At 40.9% G+C, this 22,491-nt stretch overlaps 1 protein-coding gene across 1 annotated transcript in view; it reads right to left on the bottom strand.

The window, feature by feature from the left end:
* Positions 1 to 22,491, bottom strand: part of SI (sucrase-isomaltase) — a 632,954-nt gene that overhangs the window by 166,778 nt on the left and 443,685 nt on the right. The window contains exons 48-50 of the mRNA XM_069213228.1: positions 16,478 to 16,624; positions 9,912 to 10,121; positions 4,313 to 4,464 (exon numbers count right to left, since the gene is read on the bottom strand). Of these exons, the coding sequence (XP_069069329.1) occupies positions 4,313 to 4,464; positions 9,912 to 10,121; positions 16,478 to 16,624 (509 nt within the window). The remainder of the gene's footprint in view (positions 1 to 4,312; positions 4,465 to 9,911; positions 10,122 to 16,477; positions 16,625 to 22,491) is intronic.

The raw sequence follows: 22,491 nt of genomic DNA, 5'->3' as shown, positions 1-22,491 counted from the left end.
ATATATATATATATATATATATATATATATATATATATATATATATATATATATATATATATATATATATATATATATATATATATAATAAATATGTGTATGTTTATATATGTGAGAAAGTGGTTCTGACCATCTGATCCACCTGGACTTTTTGCTTTTGGATCCCCTGGTTTTAGACCTTTTACTGTGAGGGATCCTCTTAACCTGTAAACCAACCACAGAAAACTCATGGTAAAATGGACTGCACATGTTTACCGCCAGTACCTGCCTATTAAGACAAGGCTGCTTTGAGGCAGCCAGGGTAAGAGGCACATGGTTGGTTACATGTTAACACGGATGCACGCCCATGTGCACATATACGAGGACTGCACCGGGGAGACCCCTATTCTGTGTCAAGTAGGACACAGAATTTATTATGCAGAGTGGGTGGTGTCCTGGAATAGGCTGTGTAATGTGAGTATGCTGAGGTAGGGTGAGTAGCTTTACTGTCTTTAGTTAGTGAGACTCCATTATATTCCTATAGTAAAGGCTGCCATAGGGTGCAATTTCAGTCCCCAGGGTCCAGAGACTCCAGAGTCACACCAATGTATACTGTAACTTCTATGAAAAGAACGCTACTGCGGAGTACAAAAACATATCTGTACAGCTTTTTGGGCATCCAGGTATATCATATTTCTGTGACTTAGTTAAGGATCAGAGCCCAGGCCTTCTGTGACCCTGCTGGGCTGGGATAATTACTTTTCTCTCCAGCGGCAGGAACAAAGGCTTCACCCATCAAAGGAAGCAATTAGCAGTACTTAAGCAAACTCTGAGGGAGGAAGGACTTGGGTGTACCAGTCAGCCAGCTGTCATTCTGTGTCAGGAAAGGGCCTACCCTAGGCCACTAAACAAAGGTGGGAATCCAGCCAGAGGGAGTTTTTTTTGAATATTTTATGGGGGAAGGCCCTGGCAGGGTTGTCAGCAAGGGATTGGAGCTGAGACACCCAGCAGCCATGTGGCAACTGACTCCCAGGTGATGTCATTTTGAGCTATCCCAGAAGACCGTAAAGAGAAGTTGGGACAGGGGCGGAGAGGTGATGTGGTAAAGCAGGATAGGCCAGAGACGCAGCCCTGCTGGACACTCCAACACCCGCTTAAAATGACCTGCAGAGGATAGAGAGCGCTCTCTTGCATGTGCTTTTCTGAAAATAATTGGGGCTAGTGGCTGGTGCCACGGACAATAGGAAGGAAGAATTCCATGACTGCTCAGTGGGTTAAGGACTCTGGTGGTCATTCTGACCCTGGCGGTCTTTGACCGCCAGGGCGGAGGACCGCGGGAGCACCGCCGACAGGCCGGCGGTGCTCCACTGGGGATTCCGACCGCGGCGGTAAAGCCGCGGTCGGACCGGCACCACTGGCGGGCTCCCGCCAGTGTACCGCCGCCCCATTGAATCCTCCACGGCGGCGCAGCTTGCTGCACCGCCGCGGGGATTCCGACCCCCCCTACCGCCATCCAGATCCCGGCGGTCGGACCGCCGGGATCCGGATGGCGGTAGGGGGGGTCGCGGGGCCCCTGGGGGCCCCTGCAGTGCCCATGCCACTGGCATGGGCATTGCAGGGGCCCCCGTAAGAGGGCCCCTACATGTATTTCACTGTCTGCTGCGCAGACAGTGAAATACGCGACGGGTGCAACTGCACCCGTCGCACAGCTTCCACTCCGCCGGCTCGATTCCGAGCCGGCTTCATCGTGGAAGCCTCTTTCCCGCTGGGCTGGCGGGCGGTCTGAAGGCGACCGCCCGCCAGCCCAGCGGGAAAGTCAGAATGACCGCCGCGGTCTTTCGACCGCGGAACGGTAATCTGACGGCGGGACTTTGGCGGGCGGCCTCCGCCGCCCGCCAAGGTCAGAATGAGGGCCTCTGTGTCTAATTGACCCCAGGACCCGTTGGGGAGAGAGACTGGGCCCTGTGTGAAGAGGAGAGGCCCAGAGGGGAAACGAGCAAAGGGCTGGCATTGGGAGCAAAAGAAACTTGTGCTACAAAGTTTGCATTGTTGAGGCCACAGGACTGAAGAAAGGGTACCAGATGTCAAGGGCTCACCACCAGGAGCAAGACAACACCAGGATCATTAAGAATGGCCCAACAGGACCCAAGTTATGCCTGTCTGAAGCTTTGTGACCTTTGTGCTTTACCAGAGTGGTGCAAAAGCGCGTGGGGATCCACTGCTGGTTTTCAACCTGACTTTGGTGTAGGCCAGGGACCAGCGCCTACAATCAGAGCATGGGGACGGCAGGGAAGCACTGTTGTGATTTCCCCAGGGAGGGATTTGTGAAATTCAAAGCATCACCATCGTGCTACTCTGCCCTACAATGACGGGTACCCAGGACCCATCTCTGGGCCCTGGGCAGACAATGAGAGCGGGGCAGAGCTGTCGCACCCCCTGCGCTGCAATGGAGGGTGCCAGGACCCCAACCCTGGGCTACAGGAAGATCCATGTCCAAAGCGAAGTGCTGTCAACATGAGAAAAGAGAAGGGGGCCCAGGACCCCATCCATGGGCACCAAAGTCACTAGAGAAAGGAGGGAAATTCTACACCACTCCCCCATGTTGCCAGCCTTCCCCTGCTCCCTGCCCCTATTCCAAGTGGACTATGACGGCCAGGAATGGAATGTGCACCTGCCTGCAAGAGCAGGCAGACCAGAACCTGGCTGCCGGCTCCTAGGCTGGTCTCTCTGGTGCTTGCTGCAGAGGGAGCCAGCCTAGGCAGCCCGGGTGGGATCCATAGGTTGTACAACAACTTTGAGCAATGGACACACAGAACTAGGCCACTGTGAAATTAAAACAAAAGAAAATCCACAATGGTTCTCCCCAGCTCTGTGGGAGAGGCGCTGCTCTAGTATGCATGATCATGGAGAAGTGCTCCATAATGCCCTGATGTGTCTGACCACATTCCTCAGTGAAAATCACTTGTTTTTGGCTTGTGGTGACCTCAGGAGGATAGACTCACCACAAAATGTAAGCAAAGGTGCAGGGGAAGCTGCAGGAGGAGTGGGGCCTTCTCCCAGTAAGAAGTACCCGCGTCCCCACCCCAGGTTGAGTGGGACTCATGAATGATAACCCCTCAATGGTTTGCAGAATTTCTCAACACTTCCCAGGCTGGAGCTTCCACTCTTCAGCTAGGAGTGAGGATCCACCTAGGGGGAACGAATATGCAACATTCTTTGTCAGCTTAAGTGTTCAAATTGAATTTTTCATATAAACAGACACACTCTAGGGGTGAAAGGGGGTCATGACACCTGTGTTATTAACAAAGTGATGTCCTTTAAGGACTATATTAAATGTGTGGTATTAGTATGCTGAATTCTTTTATGTCCAAAGTGCAGGATTCTGCAAGCACCCCATAGGGGTAGAGATATAATTATGAATGTGATGCCCTTGGCATATTGTGTGCTAATAGTTATCCTGATAACACAAGCCAGTCAAACATGCCATAACATTGTGTTGTAAATGCTCTGTTTGAATAATGAGGCTTACAACCACTCTTGATTAAAGTAGATATGTTTTCTTATGAGTATTAGGTGTTCTCACTCCAAGCTATGCACAGACATTGCATTTTAATACAAGCGAATGCTTCTGACGTGATTTGTTGGTCTAACGCTCCCTTGGGGAGAGACAAGAATGATAATTCAATGTCACCCAAAAGGATTTCTATCAGCTTGTGTATGCTTGTAAATTGTTGCATAGTATTGAGTAGTGTGTGTGTATAATACATGTACGTTTTCGTTTTTTAGAAGAAAAAGCACAGACTAGACAATCATTTATTGAGTGTGATTATTGTGTAGTTGTGAATGGTGATTACTAGCCCACACCACCTTCCTTGAGTAGGTCTTGGACTGCTCTCCTTAGCTAGTCTGTGAGAGTCATGCGCTAAGAAAGTGTGTACGGTTCCCAGTGGAGGACAAATGTGGACCCATTACTTGTGCACTTGTGCAGGCCACACAAATAATGACCAATCTAAAAAAATATATATATAGCAACACAAAATTATGAGGAACAGAGTGTTGAAGCTTATATATATGTATATATATATATATATATATATATATATATATCATTTCCAAAATAGTAATGCTAGGAACAATCATCATGTACAAAGAGTAGTTTTGTGAGGCTCCTAAATGAAGAAAAATGTTTTTACAGCCGCATGATTTTTGGATTCCTAAAGTCAGACTATGCTGTTTATGTCAGTTTACCACTCTTTTCAAAACCAATAGTGTTGTTTCAATTCACAAGATTATGACTTTTATTTCAAATCAGTACACATGTGTTGTCACTTACATGACCCTCCCGGTGCTTTTCCTCCTGATCTGAATTCCAAATGGCTTGTCCACAATTGTAACATCATAGAGTCTTGCTGCTGAGCTAGATGGATTGCTGGGGGCATTCAGTGGCACTGGAACTTCATACCTTTTATTATTTGGATCATATATCTAAATAGAGAAAAGGCGATATATTTAAACTAAAAACAATGAACTGGAAAATAATAATTATTTTTTTATTAAAAGATAGATACATAGAAACAACATCATGGTGGTCACTACTGTAAAGTTAAGGTGCAGTTGCACTTGCCATTGAGGCATTTTGAGTTGCTTGTAACTTTTGATTCCGAACATTGATTTGAATGAATCTTGGCAATCTATCAACTCAGTCAAACTAATTTTCAATAAAAAGGCATCTAAAAGAAAAAAATAAGGGTTTGTGAGAATATGTATCATTTACCATTTTAGCTCTCATTGGAAATTTTGATGAAAGATAAAGCAAAAATGGCTGAGTGGATTTAATGATTTGCATAATACTTGTCATGGACATAGAACTTTATCCAGAAAGTATGCTTTTTTGATTTATTGTAAATTCATTCTGTTGTGAGATATTTGTGCTCATAAAAGCTGGCAGGTATGATATAAAGGGTTCAAATGTTTGTATGTGTTTGCTAAAGCTCACTGTCACTCACGCTATGATGTGTTTACACAATATAATTAGCTAAGGGCATTTGGGCCTCATCAGGACTTTATAAGAGGGCTTCTCTTCAATGGAACTAAATGTACAGGGAGATGGAGGGGACCATTGCAGGTCCAGGCTTACAAGCTCAATCCAATCACTCATATCAGCATTTAGGGCCTTAATCAGGAATTTGAAGGAGGGCACCAATGGCAGCAACAGCAGAGTGAGAAAGAGGGTGCAGGTTAATGCACACACCCCATAAAAGACAATGTCATAATTGTGGCATTGTTACAGCACTCACTTCCTTCCAGATAGAGTAAACCTAAATACAGAATCTCATGGCTCGAGTAGGGAGTTGTACTAGAAGCCATGCTATGTAAGAATTCAAGAAGGGCATTACACAATACAGGACACAGAGGGGCACAATTACTATCATTTTATGCAATGCGGTGCAGCGGCACAGGCAAGGAAACTTGGGGCCAGATGTAGCCAAGGTTTTTACCCATTCTGTGTCTATGGGAAAAAGTGCTCGTACATATGGCCCTTGCTGTGTTGCGCTGTATGAAAGGGAGAGAGTAGAAATAAAAACATTTTCGCTCTTTCCCCTTAGCCAATTCCAGTGTTTGTAGAGGTCAGATTATGGTTTATGAATAACGTACATGCCGGGAAGTGCACAAATGTTCAGGGCATCTTGACTTGGATTGTCTAATTTCCACTCACAAGAGTAGGATTGCACACATGGAAAACTTTGTGTGAGTAAATGTAAAACCAACTGTATTGAAATGGTAAGGTAATCTTCAACATACAAACAAGTCTATTGCAAGGATGACTTACAGGCAATAATAGCTTCAAGCATGAGACACCTATCAATAAAACGACACAAATAACAACTCCCAGGTCAGCAATTCCTGAACATTGACTGATAAACATTGTAAAATGTCTTTGGTGCTGTTTGAAAGTGCTACAGCAAGCACAAAAACAGACTTAAAAATGGAAATGGGATGAAATGTTGATTATACATTATCTGGAAGAGGTGCATCCCTTTCAAGACCTACAGCAACAGCTTAATAAGAGGATCCCATTGCTTCAAGAAAAAATCCTCAATTGAAAGAAGTGTCTAGAAAGGAAGTTCAACAGAAATGTTTCCAGCTTGAAGTTTAATAAAGGGTGGTAGACTGATGAATATAGTGTACATTTTGTTAAAACAAGTTATACATTTCATGCTATCACAGACTGCTGCATTTTCTTATGAGATGTGTGAAATGTTTTGTTTACAAGTTTAAAATGTGTTGACATTACTACACTCACACCACAGGCTTGTGTTTGTGTTTAGGATTAAGGAACCGTGCAGACTAATATATTTATTGAGTATCCCTCTGGATTTGAAACAGGATAAGATGTATTTTCTTATCAATTATGTTTTTTTTTCCAAATCAGTTATACCACCTGGATTTATGTTATTTTCAAAAATAGCCCACTCATATAAATGTTACCATAAAAATATTAAAGCAAAATACCACTAGCCTGCTTTTGAGAGGGATGGTTATATCATTAAGTTATTCATGGACACAAACTATGTAGTATGCCGTATTGGTTTGTATGCCAGAATACTGACACAAGAAATATTGTCTGACATAAATATCATGGCCTAAATATTGTTTACAAAAATATCTCTCCATTGGGGTGTAGAGTTTCTATTAATATCTCCAGATGGGGTGACATTTCACTAAGCAATATTTAGGGCACAATAGGTTGGTCAGATGATGTTTAGTTTACATTTTGGTTCCACACTGTTGGTGTTCAATGTCCTCTTTAAGAATGTTATTGTTTTCAGTGGACCCTGAGTTTGCGGCCAAAGTCAGGCTGACTGCCTCAAATTTATAAGAGATTTTTACTGGATTTTGTTTATGATAGACAACTGGCTGGGGAAGAAGCAATAAGGTTGATAAGCCATTATTATAGTCCCTAGGTACAGATAATGATCAAAGAGTTTTTCATATAATGTCCGACTGCTAAGCCAATGGAAACTCAAGGTCAGATAAATGCTCCCCTATTAAAATTCCCTTTTTGGAAGCACATTTTTAGGGATTACAATTGACATTATCAGACCCATGTATCCTATTCCCTTTTCGAGGATCAGACTTTTTGTGGCATACATATCTTCTAAATACCCTCCTGTGTTTCCCTTCAGGTCTCTCATATCATTTTAATTGGAGATAGCCTACTTGAATTCTTGCCAGACCTCAGGCGCATTTATTAATCTTTTATGCAGCACAAAGTAGCAAGCCACTTTGCTGCGTTGCACTGCACTGAATGAAAGGGCAGGAATGCACTATATTTAACATTATAAAGCTCATCCCTGTCCTTTCCTTACACTGGCACACAATGTGCTGCCTAAGGGCAACTCAGGTGCCCTTGCACCATGGTGCAAGGGTGTCTGCCTTGTTGGCAGGATTGTTTAACACAAGTTGGCCCTGCATGGCTTGATAAGTCTGACTTTAACAAGGGCTATGCAACACTATAATTAAAACGTCCCTGTATTTCCCACAGAAAGCAGTCTCTGAGAGTGGGAATCGTTTTCTTGTATCACTATATGCATGCCAGGTGGCATTAAAAAGTTATAACTGACATGTTCTCTTCTTCCAACCAATCAGAAACCAATGGACATGTGAAAAATGTAACATAACACTTAAGAGAACAATTGAAAGGTTATTAGAAACCCTTGGAGGAAGTGAAAAATAATGTAACTGCTCCTTTATATATTCTTCTGGGGTCCATCTTTGTGCTTAAACTTAGCTGGCTGGGAAAGCCAATTGTATCATTGTTAAAACCAATTCACCTCTACAGAATACTTTGTTCCAGTAGTGTGGGACTTTTGCTTCCAAACTTTGTGATTAAATTCTCAGGAAGTTCTTAAGGGACAATGCTTATCTGAGGCTAAATTAATGATTTTCCCTGTGCGGCCCTCTGTATTTCAGGCATACTTTATCCAGATTGTCATAGACTTCCAGGTTTTCTTTTTGGTAACTTGTGAAACATCCTTTACTCAAAAAATCTATCTTTTGAACAAAATTGAAAAGTCAAGAAACATATTTAAGAAAGTTACTAAGCCACAACCTGATCCATTCTAAGAAATCACAGAAGTATTTTCCTGTATTTTCCTATTTCTGTTTTTAAACCTTTTTCAAGATATCCACTATCTATTGCACAGTCCCACCCCCAATATCGTTCTACTTATGGCTATTATGAAAGATCAAAGATGAAGGGCAGACTGCCTCTTTTCACTTTAGAGACTTAAAAACTGTTGAGAGTTAAGTATTCTCAAAAATGTCAGCCCTTCTTGTTGTGTCTTTCCTTATTGTGTCGGCAAAAAGCACCACAATGGACTCTTCTATCATCTAAGAAGAAAATCAGTTGCCTCATTATTCTCCACCAGACTGAAACAGTAGTTCAACCTCTCTCAAAAAGCTTAATTAGCCCTTGAGGCTGTCCATAACTAATGCACAAGTTTGGCTCTGCGCAAGCCATCAGGAAATTCATGTAGAAATTAGCAATGTTTCATTATTGTGGACATTCATCTTGGGATGGAGACTGTCCTTATTCAAGGTTATGCACCAGCAGCCACAAAAGGGAATGGGCACTCTTAGTTATTTGCATAGGCTCCAAGATACTCATGGTTTGCCATTTAAAATAAGATGCCTTTGAATACACTTTATTAATTTCGTGTGGCTTAGACTCACTGTGTTAAGTTAGGTGGTTATCTTTCAAAATATTTTACAGTAGACTGTGGGGTCCCACATGACATCTTGATCCCTCTGCATGTTTTAAAACAGATTCACTCTAAAGATTTGCTGTTTCACTGACAATTGAATGACAAACAGATATATTTTCATGTTCAGGGTCCTCATAATGAATATTACTCCCTGAAGGAAGGTTTGAAAGATGTGGTTGCATGAGTGAACTTAGGATGTAAAATTATCTGCTGTCAGATTTAAAGAGCTGATGTTGGAATCATGGCAGATGATATCATCTAGAGAATGTACTGACACTGCAAGATTCCAGTAGTTTCACAGTACTGTGGCCCATAAGGGATCTAATGTTAGAAAGTCTGAAAATATTGATAATGGCCTTTGTTCATTAACTTGGCTCCCAGATACGAAGGGCACTGTGTTGATACACTGAAGTTTGATTTACAAATGCTTTAATGGACTAAAACTGTTTACCTACCGGGAAACAATCTCCCACTATTGCCCCGTGCAAACTCCGAGATCAGACAGCCTGAGGCAATCGCAATTCTGAGAACGGTGAAGACTCTCCCGTTTTACTTGTCTTGAGATTCTGCCTCGTGATATTCTGGATGAATATGTCAAGTTCAAATAATTTCTGATTATTAATTTAAATATTGGATGTACATACAATTTGCAAAAGAAAAGATATATGGGCCAGATGTACTTATATATATATGGTTGCACATTGTGACCAGTATTTTTGTGACCAGGGAAGGTATGTAAAAACCTATCTAGTGTTAATCGTAATTGCAAAAGAAACATATGAGCCTTTTGACAATTTCAACAAGATAATGCTTTGTGATTCGTTTAAATGAACATTCAGAGAAAGAAAAAATGGAGGTACAGCTTTAATTGGTGGTTGTGAAGGAATATTGGGATTATTTTGTTTACTTTCTTTAGAGGCAAACACATGGCGCAAAATGGCAATGTGTTGCGTCGATTACTTACTATGAAGATGTTCTGTGGTCAAAGCACAATATGGTGCAGCGCCCCTGAGGGTCCAGCCAACCCTCATTGATTTCGGTCATTGCCCTATTGTGACTACAAGACGTTTGTTACTGGAATATATCAGCGTTTAATCAGAAATATTTCACCAACTCGGAACTCTGGAACCCGCACCACCCTTGAAACGTACATATTGTCTTTACCTTGAACTGTAACATATTGTCGTCGTGGTAGGTGATCGCCAATCGAAGAGTCTGGATAGGTGGCGAAACGGTGCCATAACGAGGAACATTCCCTGGAGTGTTTTGGAGATCAGCAGTTAGTCCTGATGCTGTATTCTGGATTTTGCTAACAGAGTACCCGTGGCTGCTGTCATAGTAACAATAAGGAGCTTTGGAGGTAGCAGTGGCTGGCTGAAAGGGAATTTTGAAGAACATATTTACAATATGTAAAGTCATTTCTAAACGATGTTACATTTTTCGATGTTTGATTAAAACATTAGCGTTGTTATACGGGCTGACAGCCTATGAGATTATTTTTTCCACTTCATTTTTATTGGAAGCCATATGTAAGAAAACGAATCCTTCATTTTAAAATGATCACTATCCAGAATAATTCATTCTTTCATAAATATGAATGCTACAGATTTAGCAAATACACAACTGTAATTGCAGTTACAGCCAGATAAATGGCATCACCTATTTTTGTAAGCAATACCGGTTAGATAAGAGGTTCTATAACTAAAAATTTAACATACAGTTGCTCGCCCCTCACTACTCCTAAATGGGAATTCAGTAGGATGGCAGACTTTGGTACAAATGTTACAGATTTTAAAAGTGTTTGCTGAAAGTTCTCAGAGGATTTTTACATCTTGGAATGCTTCAAAATACCTGTGATGTACACACAGGTAGAGCAATGCTGAGATGTAAAAGTAACGTGAAATGAAAGGCGAAAACCTTGCTTAAATGTATTCTCTTTAACCGATTTCTCCAAGGGAAGAGAATAACCACTGCAGAGTAACTGTTCTTCTGAAATCGAGTGCATCAATTCTCATTCAATGTCTCTCTGTTGAAATAATACCTATACTCAAAAAGTTTCAGGAACAGTTGATTCACTTGATATTAAAATATGCTATAAAAGAAATTAAGAAATGTATTAAAGGGCGATTGATATAGTGTTAGAACCAGTGTCAAGTTTTATATTGGACTAATGGATGTTAAAGCTCTGAACCTGAATTACATATTTGAGCCACGGGAGAGGGCCTCTCATGATAGTGAGGGCCATTACCAACCGGTATAGCCTGAATAAGATGGGCTATAGTGCAGTTACAACTTTGCACCAACTGAAGACAGATAGGCCCATGTTTATGGGCTTTTGGCACAGGGCAGTGCAGTAAGTCATACATGATGCACTGCCCTGCGTCTAAGAGAAAGGCTAGGAATGTGGCCTGAGTATGACATATGGTACAATCCTGTCCTTTCCCCCGGTCTGGTGCTGTTTCGGCTGCCTATTGCCAGCACAGGCACCATTGCACCATTATGCAGGGTCCCTGCATTGTAGGCAGGATTGTTTTTGTGCAAGAAGGGGCACCTTCCTCCACAAAAACAGTCCTGGAAGGTTTGTTTCCCTCTGTGTATTCTGTAGAATGCAGCACACATAAAACGAGGAGAAATAAAAAAAAATTATTGCCCATCCCCTGAGGAGGCATAAGGTTTTAGTGCATCTTGTAAATCTGGGGATGCAGCAAATTCCATGGGTGTTGCATGGATCACCCACCACAACACTCATTGCATGCCCCCCTTGCGCAGAGTAAGGCAACACAGTGATTTGCGCTATCTTGCCTTATTCCTTATGTATGAGGCTTTCAAAGCCTCTATATGGCCACATAGATATGAGTACAAGAATTGTGCTTCTGCTGCATCACAAAAAGTGAGGCAACGATCATGGCAAGTGGCTGAGAACTATGCCCCATAGTTTTAAATTAAAAAGTGTGAAACTAACAATAAGATATGTTCAGTGAGGTCTGATAAAAGTCAAGGCAACCAGTTTGTACATAATGATATCACTATTTAATATTACATTACTATGAATTTAAAAAATATGTTAGTATTAAATGACATACTTGTTAGTGTGATACAGTCACACTAGCTCACCGAGTGTGCTAATTTTATAAGCAAATGAGAGGGATGTTGTATCACTTTCCTGTGCTTTTTCTATGCTTGTGGTCAGCCTTGACACCCATGAGACATTTTCTGCAAAAAGGCATTGTGTCACATAACATTTTTAATAAAACTATATAATTTTTCATTCTGATCTCCCTCCCAGTAGGTAAGATTTACTTGAAAATTGAAAATGCATCTTTTCTAAATCTGAAATTACTATGAAGACATCTTGATACTAATTATATTTTTAAGCAGAGAATAGTAGTATTACTATAATGCAGTAAGCTCTTATGCCCAAAGTCATACCTGTGCTTGATTTGAACAAATGGATCCATTTCTTAATGGCCTTGTTCTAAAAGAGTTAAGTGTAAACCCTTAAGTGGGCATTCCTACAATGAACCTTTTCCCAAGTGAATATGCAAGACTTTAATCATTTGTCCTCACACTGGCCAAAACAGCCATGGTGACTTTAAACATCAATCCCCTCTTTACTAACCCAGGTGTAGATTTTCCTTTCAAGAAAAGGTTATAGGGCAGAAGTAGATATCATGAATGACACAACAACTGCTGCTATTTTGGAGAACTAAAGAAAGCATCTTGGGAGATCTGGCCTTCTCTTATGTGACTTGTGCAGTTTCATGGTGTATGGGAAGTAGATGTATATAAACCTGTAATTAGCAGTCTATTGATTGAATCTGTTTCTATCCCAACAAGGGATCAACATGGCTTGTGCATGTGTTGTACCAATCCTATGGGGCTCACAGACTACAGTGTCCACAATAATGGCAAGCTATCCAATGGGGTGGTAAACTCAAATTTTTCTGCACACACAAATATGTGTGCATGTGCCCTTCCTGTGACCACATTGGTCCATCTGCCATTGCTTTTGGTTAGAGAGAAAAACATACATAGTTTGCAGGGGAAGAGACATTCTAGATAAAAATATTAGAAATACGTATTTCTAATTCAGAGTAAGAAAACCAGAGGACACAATTTTACTGTAAAGAGTATCCCGCAAATCAATGACGCTATGAATAATTGTTAAAAATGCATTTGAGTGATGTTATTTTCTGCAGTGAATTTTGTAGAGGGGTGAAATACCAAAATGGTGTCCTGGTGTTAGGAAAACTGAGCACAGCAGTGCAAAGAACTGCTATAAAGGTCAGAATTATACTTCAAAATACTTTGGGGGTTATTCCAACTTTGGAGGAAGTGGTAATCCGTCCCAAAAGTGACGGTAAAGTGACGGATATACCACCAGCCGTATTACGAGTCCATTATATCCTATGGAACTCGTAATACGGCTGGTGGTAAATCTGTCACATTTGGAACGGATTACCACCTCCTCCAAAGTTGGAATAACCCCCTTTATGTGTTATGTGAGGATGTCTAGATATGTTATAAAAGAAATAACAAGCATATTGTTCCAATACCCAAGAAATACGTCCAGGTCATAGGCATTTTCAGAACCAAACATTAGGTACAAAACATATTTTGAAAGCCAAAAATGAGCATGTTAGAACTTTGAAATACTCGGGGAGGAGCAGTCATTTCCAAATGTTCCAAGAATGGTTTCAAGCTGCATAGGAAGTGCTATATAAATGAATTATTTTAGAATAAAGTGTACCATATTTCATTCAACTGTTAAAATAATTAAAGATGAGATTGTTTCCAAGATATGGTAAAGATATGGTAAAGATAAATAAGAGCTACCGCATGTTTTTGCAACTTATCCCACTATGGTCCACTGGTTGCACATAAAGAGCTTGGCATTCAAGACACTTTCAGCAGGTGCATAGACAGATAAAATGTCTTGGTCACATCTGAATTAACTTAAAACTCTCTTAACTCAGTGAAACCTTCATATTCTTATATATGCTCTACATGCTCTATATAACAGTCTTTACGCTCCCATTTATGGCTACAACTACCTAGAGAGATCCAAAACAATATAGGGAATGGAGAACAGCAAATCTAAAATATTCTTATCTACACCCGATTAGCTTTTTTCCCAGATTCTTACACACTATTCAGTCTTCTCCTACTATTGTAAAGGGCGTGTCATTATTAATTGTAAAGTATACCTGATATGAAAGTGAAAACACGCAAAATTAAGACAAAACTTACCTTTAATGGCACACACTGGTTGCTGAATTAATACAACCCAGTTACAACACTGTAACAATTATCGTTTGCAAGACATTGTTGTTAAGAAAAAGGTCTTGGAGCCTGCCCTTTGTTTACCATTTGTCAGTTTGTGTGGCACTCTTCTTTACAACATCATAATTAGTCACTGCAAGAATAGCATAATTTCTGTTTTCCATGGAGCAGGGACCAAGCACTAATGGAATCAACTTAATTGGTGCCCGTTTGCTGCTCCTGACGTGATTGAGGAACTTTTTTCTTCTTTTTAACTTTTAATGCCCAGCAAACAGAAGGTGGGTGACCGGCAGTGCCTGGCAAAAACATGCTCATGAGGACAAACAAATTGAAAGTTTTATTTTCTGTAGTTAATTTTCTTTTCTTTTCTCACTTTGCACTCATGTTTTTTTGCTTGTGGGTGCTATTTTCAAAAGATGACAATTATCTTGCTCTAAATATTGCAAAGCATCATTGTTTAATTCTTATGTGTAATTTTTGAAATGATGCTTTAAAACATAATAGCGCAGTACACCTCAATACACCCCACTCCAATCCCAAACAATCCACCCAAATCCACTGTACTTCACCCCAATTCACCCCACCAGAATCAATACATCCTACCCAATCCAATGTACCTCACTGCAATCCAGTACACCCACTGTAATCTAGTTCACCCCACTGATATCCAATTCACCTCACTGCACTCCAATCCACCTCACTCTAGACCACCCCACTCCAGTCCACTCCACCCCAATTTAATCCACCCCAATTCAACCCACCCCCCAATCACCCCTCTCCACTCCAATCCATCCTAAATCATTCCACCCCACTCCAGTCCAATCCACCCCACTCTACTTAATCTAATTCACCCCGCTCTAATCCAATCCATCCAGCCAGCCCCACTCCAATTCACCCCACCCAAATCCCCCACTCCAGTCCAATCCACCCCACTCCAATCTAATCTACCCCACTACAAGACAATCCACCCCTCCCCACCCCACCTAATCCAACCCACCCAACCCCAGTCTTGTCACTCCAATCAAATCCACCCACCCCAATTCAATGTAATCCACCCCACACCAATCCACTCCAAACCAATCCACCTCACCTCATTTCATTCCACTCCACTGCACTCCAATATACTTCAATCCAATCCACCCACTACATCAATCCAATCCTCCCCACTACATTGGTCCACATCATCCTACTCCACCCTATCCTATCCCACCCCACTCTAAGCCACTCCACTCTACGACTCTTGCTGTCACTCAACCACTGAACTCTACTCTACTCGATTCAACTTTACACCACTATACTCCCCCTACTCCACTTTACGACAGTCTACGCCCAAAAATCAACAACACTCTACTCCCCCACTCCATTCTATGGCACTCCACACCACTAAATTTTAGCCATGCTAAACAGCAGCCACACTGGTGTACACCATGGCAAAAACACACTGCCAAAGCCAATAGCTCTTGTATATGCGAGACATATTGACTTTGCCAATGCTTTTTTTTAAATCATATAATCTACATATATTATTCAACAGATGATATTCTATCACTATGCATTTTCTACCATGTCTTATTAAAAGCACTAGTACATGCTAAGAAGGTAATGAAAAAATATTATGTACTATGACAATCGATAAGAGCTAAACCACGGTCACTTGATAGCGACCAGGAGTACATGCAAGGCATATTTTCGTGTCTCATTTATAATACTGTTGGTCAGTGGATGAGCGTTTATCCATACCGGATTCAAAGCAGAAAAGCTTCCTCATAATATTCTGTTTTGAGTGCTTGTCTGCATTTCAATTTGCTGTGAACTGGGTGTAGATTAAACCTGAGTGTTGTTCCTCACAGCTGGTCATCGGTGTCCTCAACCCCGAAAAGAAACAAACTCATATAAAGTCATGATATTAATGCTAGAGCGACATAAGTCTAGCTGTGAAACATTTCATTTTCTGCATACTTCTAAAGTTAGGGCAGAATATGCAAATGCAGCTTTTTCTTTTTTTTAATGCAGTAATGTTAAAATTGTCTGAAGTTGATTTATATGTTATTACACATGTATTTTATGGTTCTTTTTCTTACATTTTTGTTGTATTTATGTATTCATTACACAAACTCTGACATTAAAATGGAGAAAGTAAAGCAAAATGTAACATGAAACATTTAATTGAACTTTTCATAAAACATTTAAGTGAAAAAAAATAGCTATTGTTTCATTTTGACTCCATACTATTGAATTATTTTTCTATTCAGGAAAATATGGTTACATTGTGTGATGATTTTGTTTTAAATTTAATTGCAGGTTGTGCCCATATAGATGTAGCAGATTATTCAATTATTGGTTCTTCCATCCAAATTACCAAACGCAAAATATTATTTTTAATACATGAATAAAACACATTAATTGTTTTAAGAGCTACAAAACGCATCTATACACTGCATAGTCACCTTCCAGATGCAGTTACGAGCTTCACAGTTTGCTTGGTTCGCATTTTCTTCCGGATAGCAATCAAATCTTTCGGCATCTAATGCAACTGACCACTCTATTGTGTAAGGCACCCCGAGGTCCAGCTTTAGTCCTTTTATGTGAGCCACCTGAAGAAGCATAGAACACTTTGAGCACAGAAACTGAACATCAAGTAGGAGAAGCAAATAATGCTTTGACTGATATTTAAGACAATCTATGTTTGTAATATCATCAGACAGATTTTGAAAAAGCATTAAAAAAACTGAAAAACCAACGTGTTTGTACATGAAAGATTTTCATGTCATGAGATGGGCCTTGATACCTATTTTGTTCTATCGATAAACATGGATTACAAAGACAGCAAATTAGTAATCCATATTTTCATTTGGAGTGTTAAGTATTAACATGTTTCCCAGAGACAGCAAAGTAACAATGAATATATGTATTTTGATTTATTAGAGAGATGTGTTGAATTGAGTTAGGAGTCTTCTGAATGAAAGCATTCTATTGGGGTCACTGCATTGACACAGTAAAGGAGTACGGTGATTCCATAACAAAACCTCAGCCTATTTAACACCTATTATATTCAGTATGATATCAAACTTTGCATTAAAAAACTTACAGCCAATATATTGGTTCAACTAAAAAATTGAATATGGTAATATCAAAACAATAGGAAGAGATAAAAAGGAAAGCACTGTGATTAAGAAGGAAACAGAGCAGGCTTAGCTCCCTGCATACTTATTTCAATAAAGCAATAGGGCAGATGGCTTACACATAGTGAATTCAAACATTCAGAAGATTCAGGAAGGGCTAACTTAGTTTCTAACCTTTCAGCAAAAACTGTATTCTAAACCTAGGCTTGTTATCACTGTACGAAGAAAGAAACTTTAGAAACTGTTTAAAACCTACAAAGAACTTTCAACGTAATCAGCTACTTTGTCTTAAATATCCCTGTGCCTTGTGTGGGGTCTGTTCAATTTCTTGGCTAAGAGTTCTAATAAAAGTAGTCACTGCAACCAGAATAAAATATCACATAAAATGAGGTTAAACTTGTCACTGACTGTTCTATCTAGGCATGTTTTATAATTATTCCCTTGCCAAAATACAATTTCAACTGTTATGAAAGTGATTGTATCTCAGTCAAGTGTAAATATCTTACCAACCACATTCACCCGGACAAAGCATCAACTCCTACCACCACCTTCTCCTCACTATTTCTAACTCAAGATTGGAAAGAAAAGGACATCATCAAATGGCAGAGTCATGAAGATCCATCCCATCTCTTCTTGGAGATGTGGCCAATACTATTTAGCTTCAGAAGAACTTCACGTAAATGTAACCCCCCCACCTTTATTGTCATCTTTTTTGTCCTTGGAGATTTTTTTTGTTTAATGTGTGGGTATTATATTTTCCTTTAATATGCAGGAAATTCATTCAAATCTATCTCATGTAAAGGCTTAGTAAAATTAATCAATGCATCAAAGAATGGTCATAACTTGAAACAGGTCGATGTTCTTCCCCAATTAAAAAATGGAATCCTACCAGCCAGGTAATCATCTGAAGTATTCAACCATGCTTCCTCTGACAAAGCTATCCAAGCTGAGGTAATATTGTGACATCAGGTTAACTGCTTTTCAGATCTTCATATTGGTGCTATTGAAGCACTGAGGAAACCTTGACAGTTGAAATAAAACGCTTGACCTCAGGAACTTGGCAGGACCAATGCATTGAAATGTTTGGATCGGTTAGGAACATTTAACACCATTAATCACAGTATTATACTGGATACCTAATACAGAATGGTTAAAGTCCTTGAATGGATTCAAAATTTCTCTAAAGGCTGAAGGTAACAGATGCAGATAGGCATGTTTACATACTCCTTTTAGCCTATATAGTTCTCCAATAATCTGCTTTCTTACCCCTCTTTTCTAACATATACATTTTAGCCTGAACTGGCAAATAGGGACTCATGACAAGTACAATTTTTTGTGTAACAAAGTCCCTGCTGGATTTATTGGAACACTCAGGTGATAGAGTGTTAGTGGCTGGTTGCCTCTAGTGCAGATGTAAATCCTACATGTAATATTTAAAATTGTGCCCCCCTTCATGTTTCATGTTAATTACCTTTTTGAAGTATCCCTGCAGCAGTTATATTAAAACCCAAAAATGTTCCCATGCTCATTCACAAACACTGCATGTCAATAGACAAACCTTGGTATTTAACGGTTGAATTAATTTACCCCATTTATGTCAATATCTCTGGGATTAACACAGCAATATCTAAGAGGTTACACAAATGAAATATTATTCATGAGATTAGAAGGAGGGTAGGCTGGGTGAAAGTTGAGTCACTACAAACCCCTAATGGTGTCATTGGAATCCATGTGTGGGCTTGCTCCAAGATATCTGACTAATTTTATTTACTTGCATCAATGATCGGGACAGTATTGTTTGTCAGCTGATTCTAGGATGAGTAGAACAATATACTTTGGGAGCCAAAATGCAATTGAAAAATCTCTGGAGGTGGTAAAAGCATAACAGTCAAAAGCCTAAAAATATCTGTGGACTGTCAACGATCAAGGGTTTTAAAAGTGAGCTACAAATGTACTTTGGTTATGGGTGGTATTGATTGTTGTTCTTTGGCCATATATATCCTTAATTGTTTTAAAAAAATGCTCACAATAGGCTTTGTCAGGTATTCTAGTGTAATAATTTGCATAGTGCTGTAAAACCATGACCGTGTTGCAAAGTGATCCAATTCATATTTGGTTCATGGGTGCAGTTTTGGAATCCATGGTTAAACATGGATTTGGGTAATTGTGCTACGCCATAGAAAGATGTCTTCCCCTATTTGAAACTCAGCATGTGTGACCACTATTGGATGTCATGCTCAGCGTAACTGGGACCCTAAGCTCTTCCAACATCCCCCATGGCTAGTAGAATCCATGGAGCACACAGAGACCCTGCAACTAATCACCATAATGGGCTTAAATACAATCTGCCAAAGTAAATGATCTCTCCTCTCTCCACTCTGAGGCATTAGGAAGAGTTCAGCAGAATTCCGGCACTGTGGGTGCCATCTTTAGGAAACCAGATTGCCGAAGCTGTGTGGAGGGGACAGCTGCGTCTAATGGCAGTGATTCAACTTTCTCTCTCAGATGACATCACATCAGTGTTGGAGCCTGTACTCACTAGCAGTGGGCTTTGATAAGGGCACTGATGTCGGAGGGTATATCCTCTTTGGTCCCATGCCCTAGCACAACCAATTAGCATAGAAACACATATGAATCACAGGGTGGAGCTTCATGATACTGTCTCTTGTTTTAATGCAACCCAGTGAACACATTAATTGTATCATGTCATGGCAGCTTTTTCTGTGGCTCATAAGCCATGCTAAATGTGAACCTTGTTAAAGAACAAATCCACCAAACAAAATTGTCAAAAAACCATTGCTCCTCATAATTGGGGCGTTGTCAGCCCTAGAAGTTCTGGACTTCAATTCCACCAGCTGCATTAATGACAGCTGCTGCCGAAAGTAGCAGACTATTTCCTCCACCTCTTTCACTACTTTTCCACCATGCCTGACCATCACTTCAATCTATAAACAGGCATTCTGTTAGTTTCTGAAAAAAACGGGGTTGCACATGTTGTCCTGATTTTTGTAGCAAAGGTGCCCTTGGCCCCAACGCTAGCAAGGAAAATGATTCCCCATGCCCATTTTCTGAATTAAGACAGTCATTATGGTGATGCACTGAACTACTCCAACACAGCGTCTCAGTGCTGGTTCACCAGCTTTAACAAAAGACAGCTTATGCCTTGCAAAGGAGGCTTTCTCTCTTGCCCTTTGTTAAAAACATGAGCTTCCATCTCACACTATTCCCTCTCCGATGTCCAAACCAAAGTATGCCTCTGCTTCAACTTTTGGTCCCTTTGGCAATGGGTTTAAGGCCCAAAGCAACACTGGCATAGAAAGTGGACAGTGTCCATAATGCAAGAAAGGAACTATAGTACAATGGTCATAACAGGGGTTTAGGTGGCCTCTCATACTACTGAGCCCTGATGCCACGGAGGGCCCTATTACGAGTCTGGCAGTCTCAAGACCACCGGAGTCACAGTGGAGGTAAGAATGTCGCGGTTGTGGTGGCCCTACCGCCACAGTACAAGTTTGGCAGTCAGACCCACTCAAAGACCGCCATCACCAGCAGGATCTTTGATCCCGACGGGCTGGCGATGGTCATGGTTGTAATCAACCATATCAGCGCAAAAGTCAGCACCACCGTGCTGATTACAACCTTATTCTCTGCCAGTCTTTTTATGGCAATCTGACCACCATAAAAAGGTGACAAAGAACAAGTGCGGGGGTGCCACAGGGATGCCCCTGCACTGCCCATGACATAGTAGTTGGCAGTACAGGGCCCCTCCTGGCCAGAATCATCAAAATGAGCACTGTCTGCTTAGAAGACAACGCTAGAGTCCAATAATGCAGCACGTTTTTCACTGGGCTGACTGGCGGAAACCTTGGTTCACAGGGCAGATGGGGAGACCGCCAGCTCCATGGTGGTATCCTCACCACAGGACTGGCAGTTGGGTTTGCCAACCCCCAAACTCATAATCAGGCCCTGGACCTGCAGTACCAATGATACTTACAGCTCTGCTAAGGAGGCTGTCTCCTCAACCCACTCCACTGTGTCAGCATTTTTAGGTCTGAGGATCAAAGTAGGCTTTTTGCCTTTTTGTGGAAAAACAAGCCCCATATCTTGCTTTTACTTGGGCCTTGTTCTCTGAGCGGGAAGGATGACCTTGGACCCAATGCTAGCAAGTTAAATACCCACAGTCCTCTTTTGCATGGTAAGACAATGATTATTTGGGTGCAGTGGCCACTCACACACCTGAACCCAGTACCCAGCATTTCCTGCATAAATAGCTCTCTTTAAAAAAGGACACCCTATATATTATCTTTTCTGAGGGCATTTCTTCAGAGAAGCTGTGTCTGTCTACTTGTAAACAAAAACACAAGTCCCTACAAAGATCTCCTTCTTCTGGGTCATTTCGCTGATGCTATAATTGGATCTTCCTCCTTTCCTCTTTCTCCTGGCCCATTATTTTGAGGCCCAAGGGGTCCAGCAGATCAAACATTTTCATCTGAAAGCAACCCTGCTGGTCTCCTCCCTGCCACCTCCTGGACTAACCTTTATATAAAAACAACTATATGTGACCAACTAATGATGATCTTGAGGTGTGTCTACCTGACAGCAAAAGGAGGGGTAGGGAGGCTTCTGTGTTCTGAAGCCGAATGGGGGACAGATAGCTAAAGGAGAAACAAGCTTTCCTACCAGAGTTGCTGGTGCCTGAAAGAAATGGAGATGTATCCAAATAGTTAATCACCAATTATCAAGGCTGTTTGGGAGCCACTATTGGCTTAATTGATAAAGTCACTTGATGCTGGCACAAGCCTAGCAGAAAGAGTTGGGGTGTAATTTACCATCCTACACAAACTAGGATTTGTTTTTGGAAGTTCCCTGAAGTAACGTAAAAGTCTTCTAAGGAGGCGTTTTATGGGTCATACAGGGGTATTCCAATGCAACCACCCATGTGTTTAGAGGCAACTCTCTAGCTATAAAAATTTGTAGACAGAAATGTGTGCCAATGTCTTCTGTCATCTCAAGGTAGGCATAAAAAGGAGCTTTGTCTTTGCATGTTTGGTGAATTGTACAGCACACATGCAAATTGAGAAAAGTCCTAATGGATAGTTTTCTATACTGAAAGAATCCGCTTCTGGTGCAAAACCTGTGCTTTAGAGAATGCACACATTTTTTCACTATGTCTCAGATGTGTGTTCACTGGCACTTAGAAGTCAATCTGGCATTAACACTGTCTTGGTTGATATGGTACATTTTTCTCTTTCCCTTTGATGCAAGGCAGCCACTTGTGTCGAATGTTAGTTAATGTGGGATTTTTAGAAGGTATATCAGAGTGGTATTAGTGTAATTCT

The sequence above is a fragment of the Pleurodeles waltl genome, chromosome 11 (assembly GCF_031143425.1).
Source record: "Pleurodeles waltl isolate 20211129_DDA chromosome 11, aPleWal1.hap1.20221129, whole genome shotgun sequence".
In the NCBI taxonomy this organism is placed as follows: Eukaryota; Metazoa; Chordata; class Amphibia; order Caudata; family Salamandridae; genus Pleurodeles; species Pleurodeles waltl.
The sequence above is the reverse complement of the archived record's forward strand: the minus strand, read 5'-3'. Positions and strand labels throughout refer to the sequence as shown.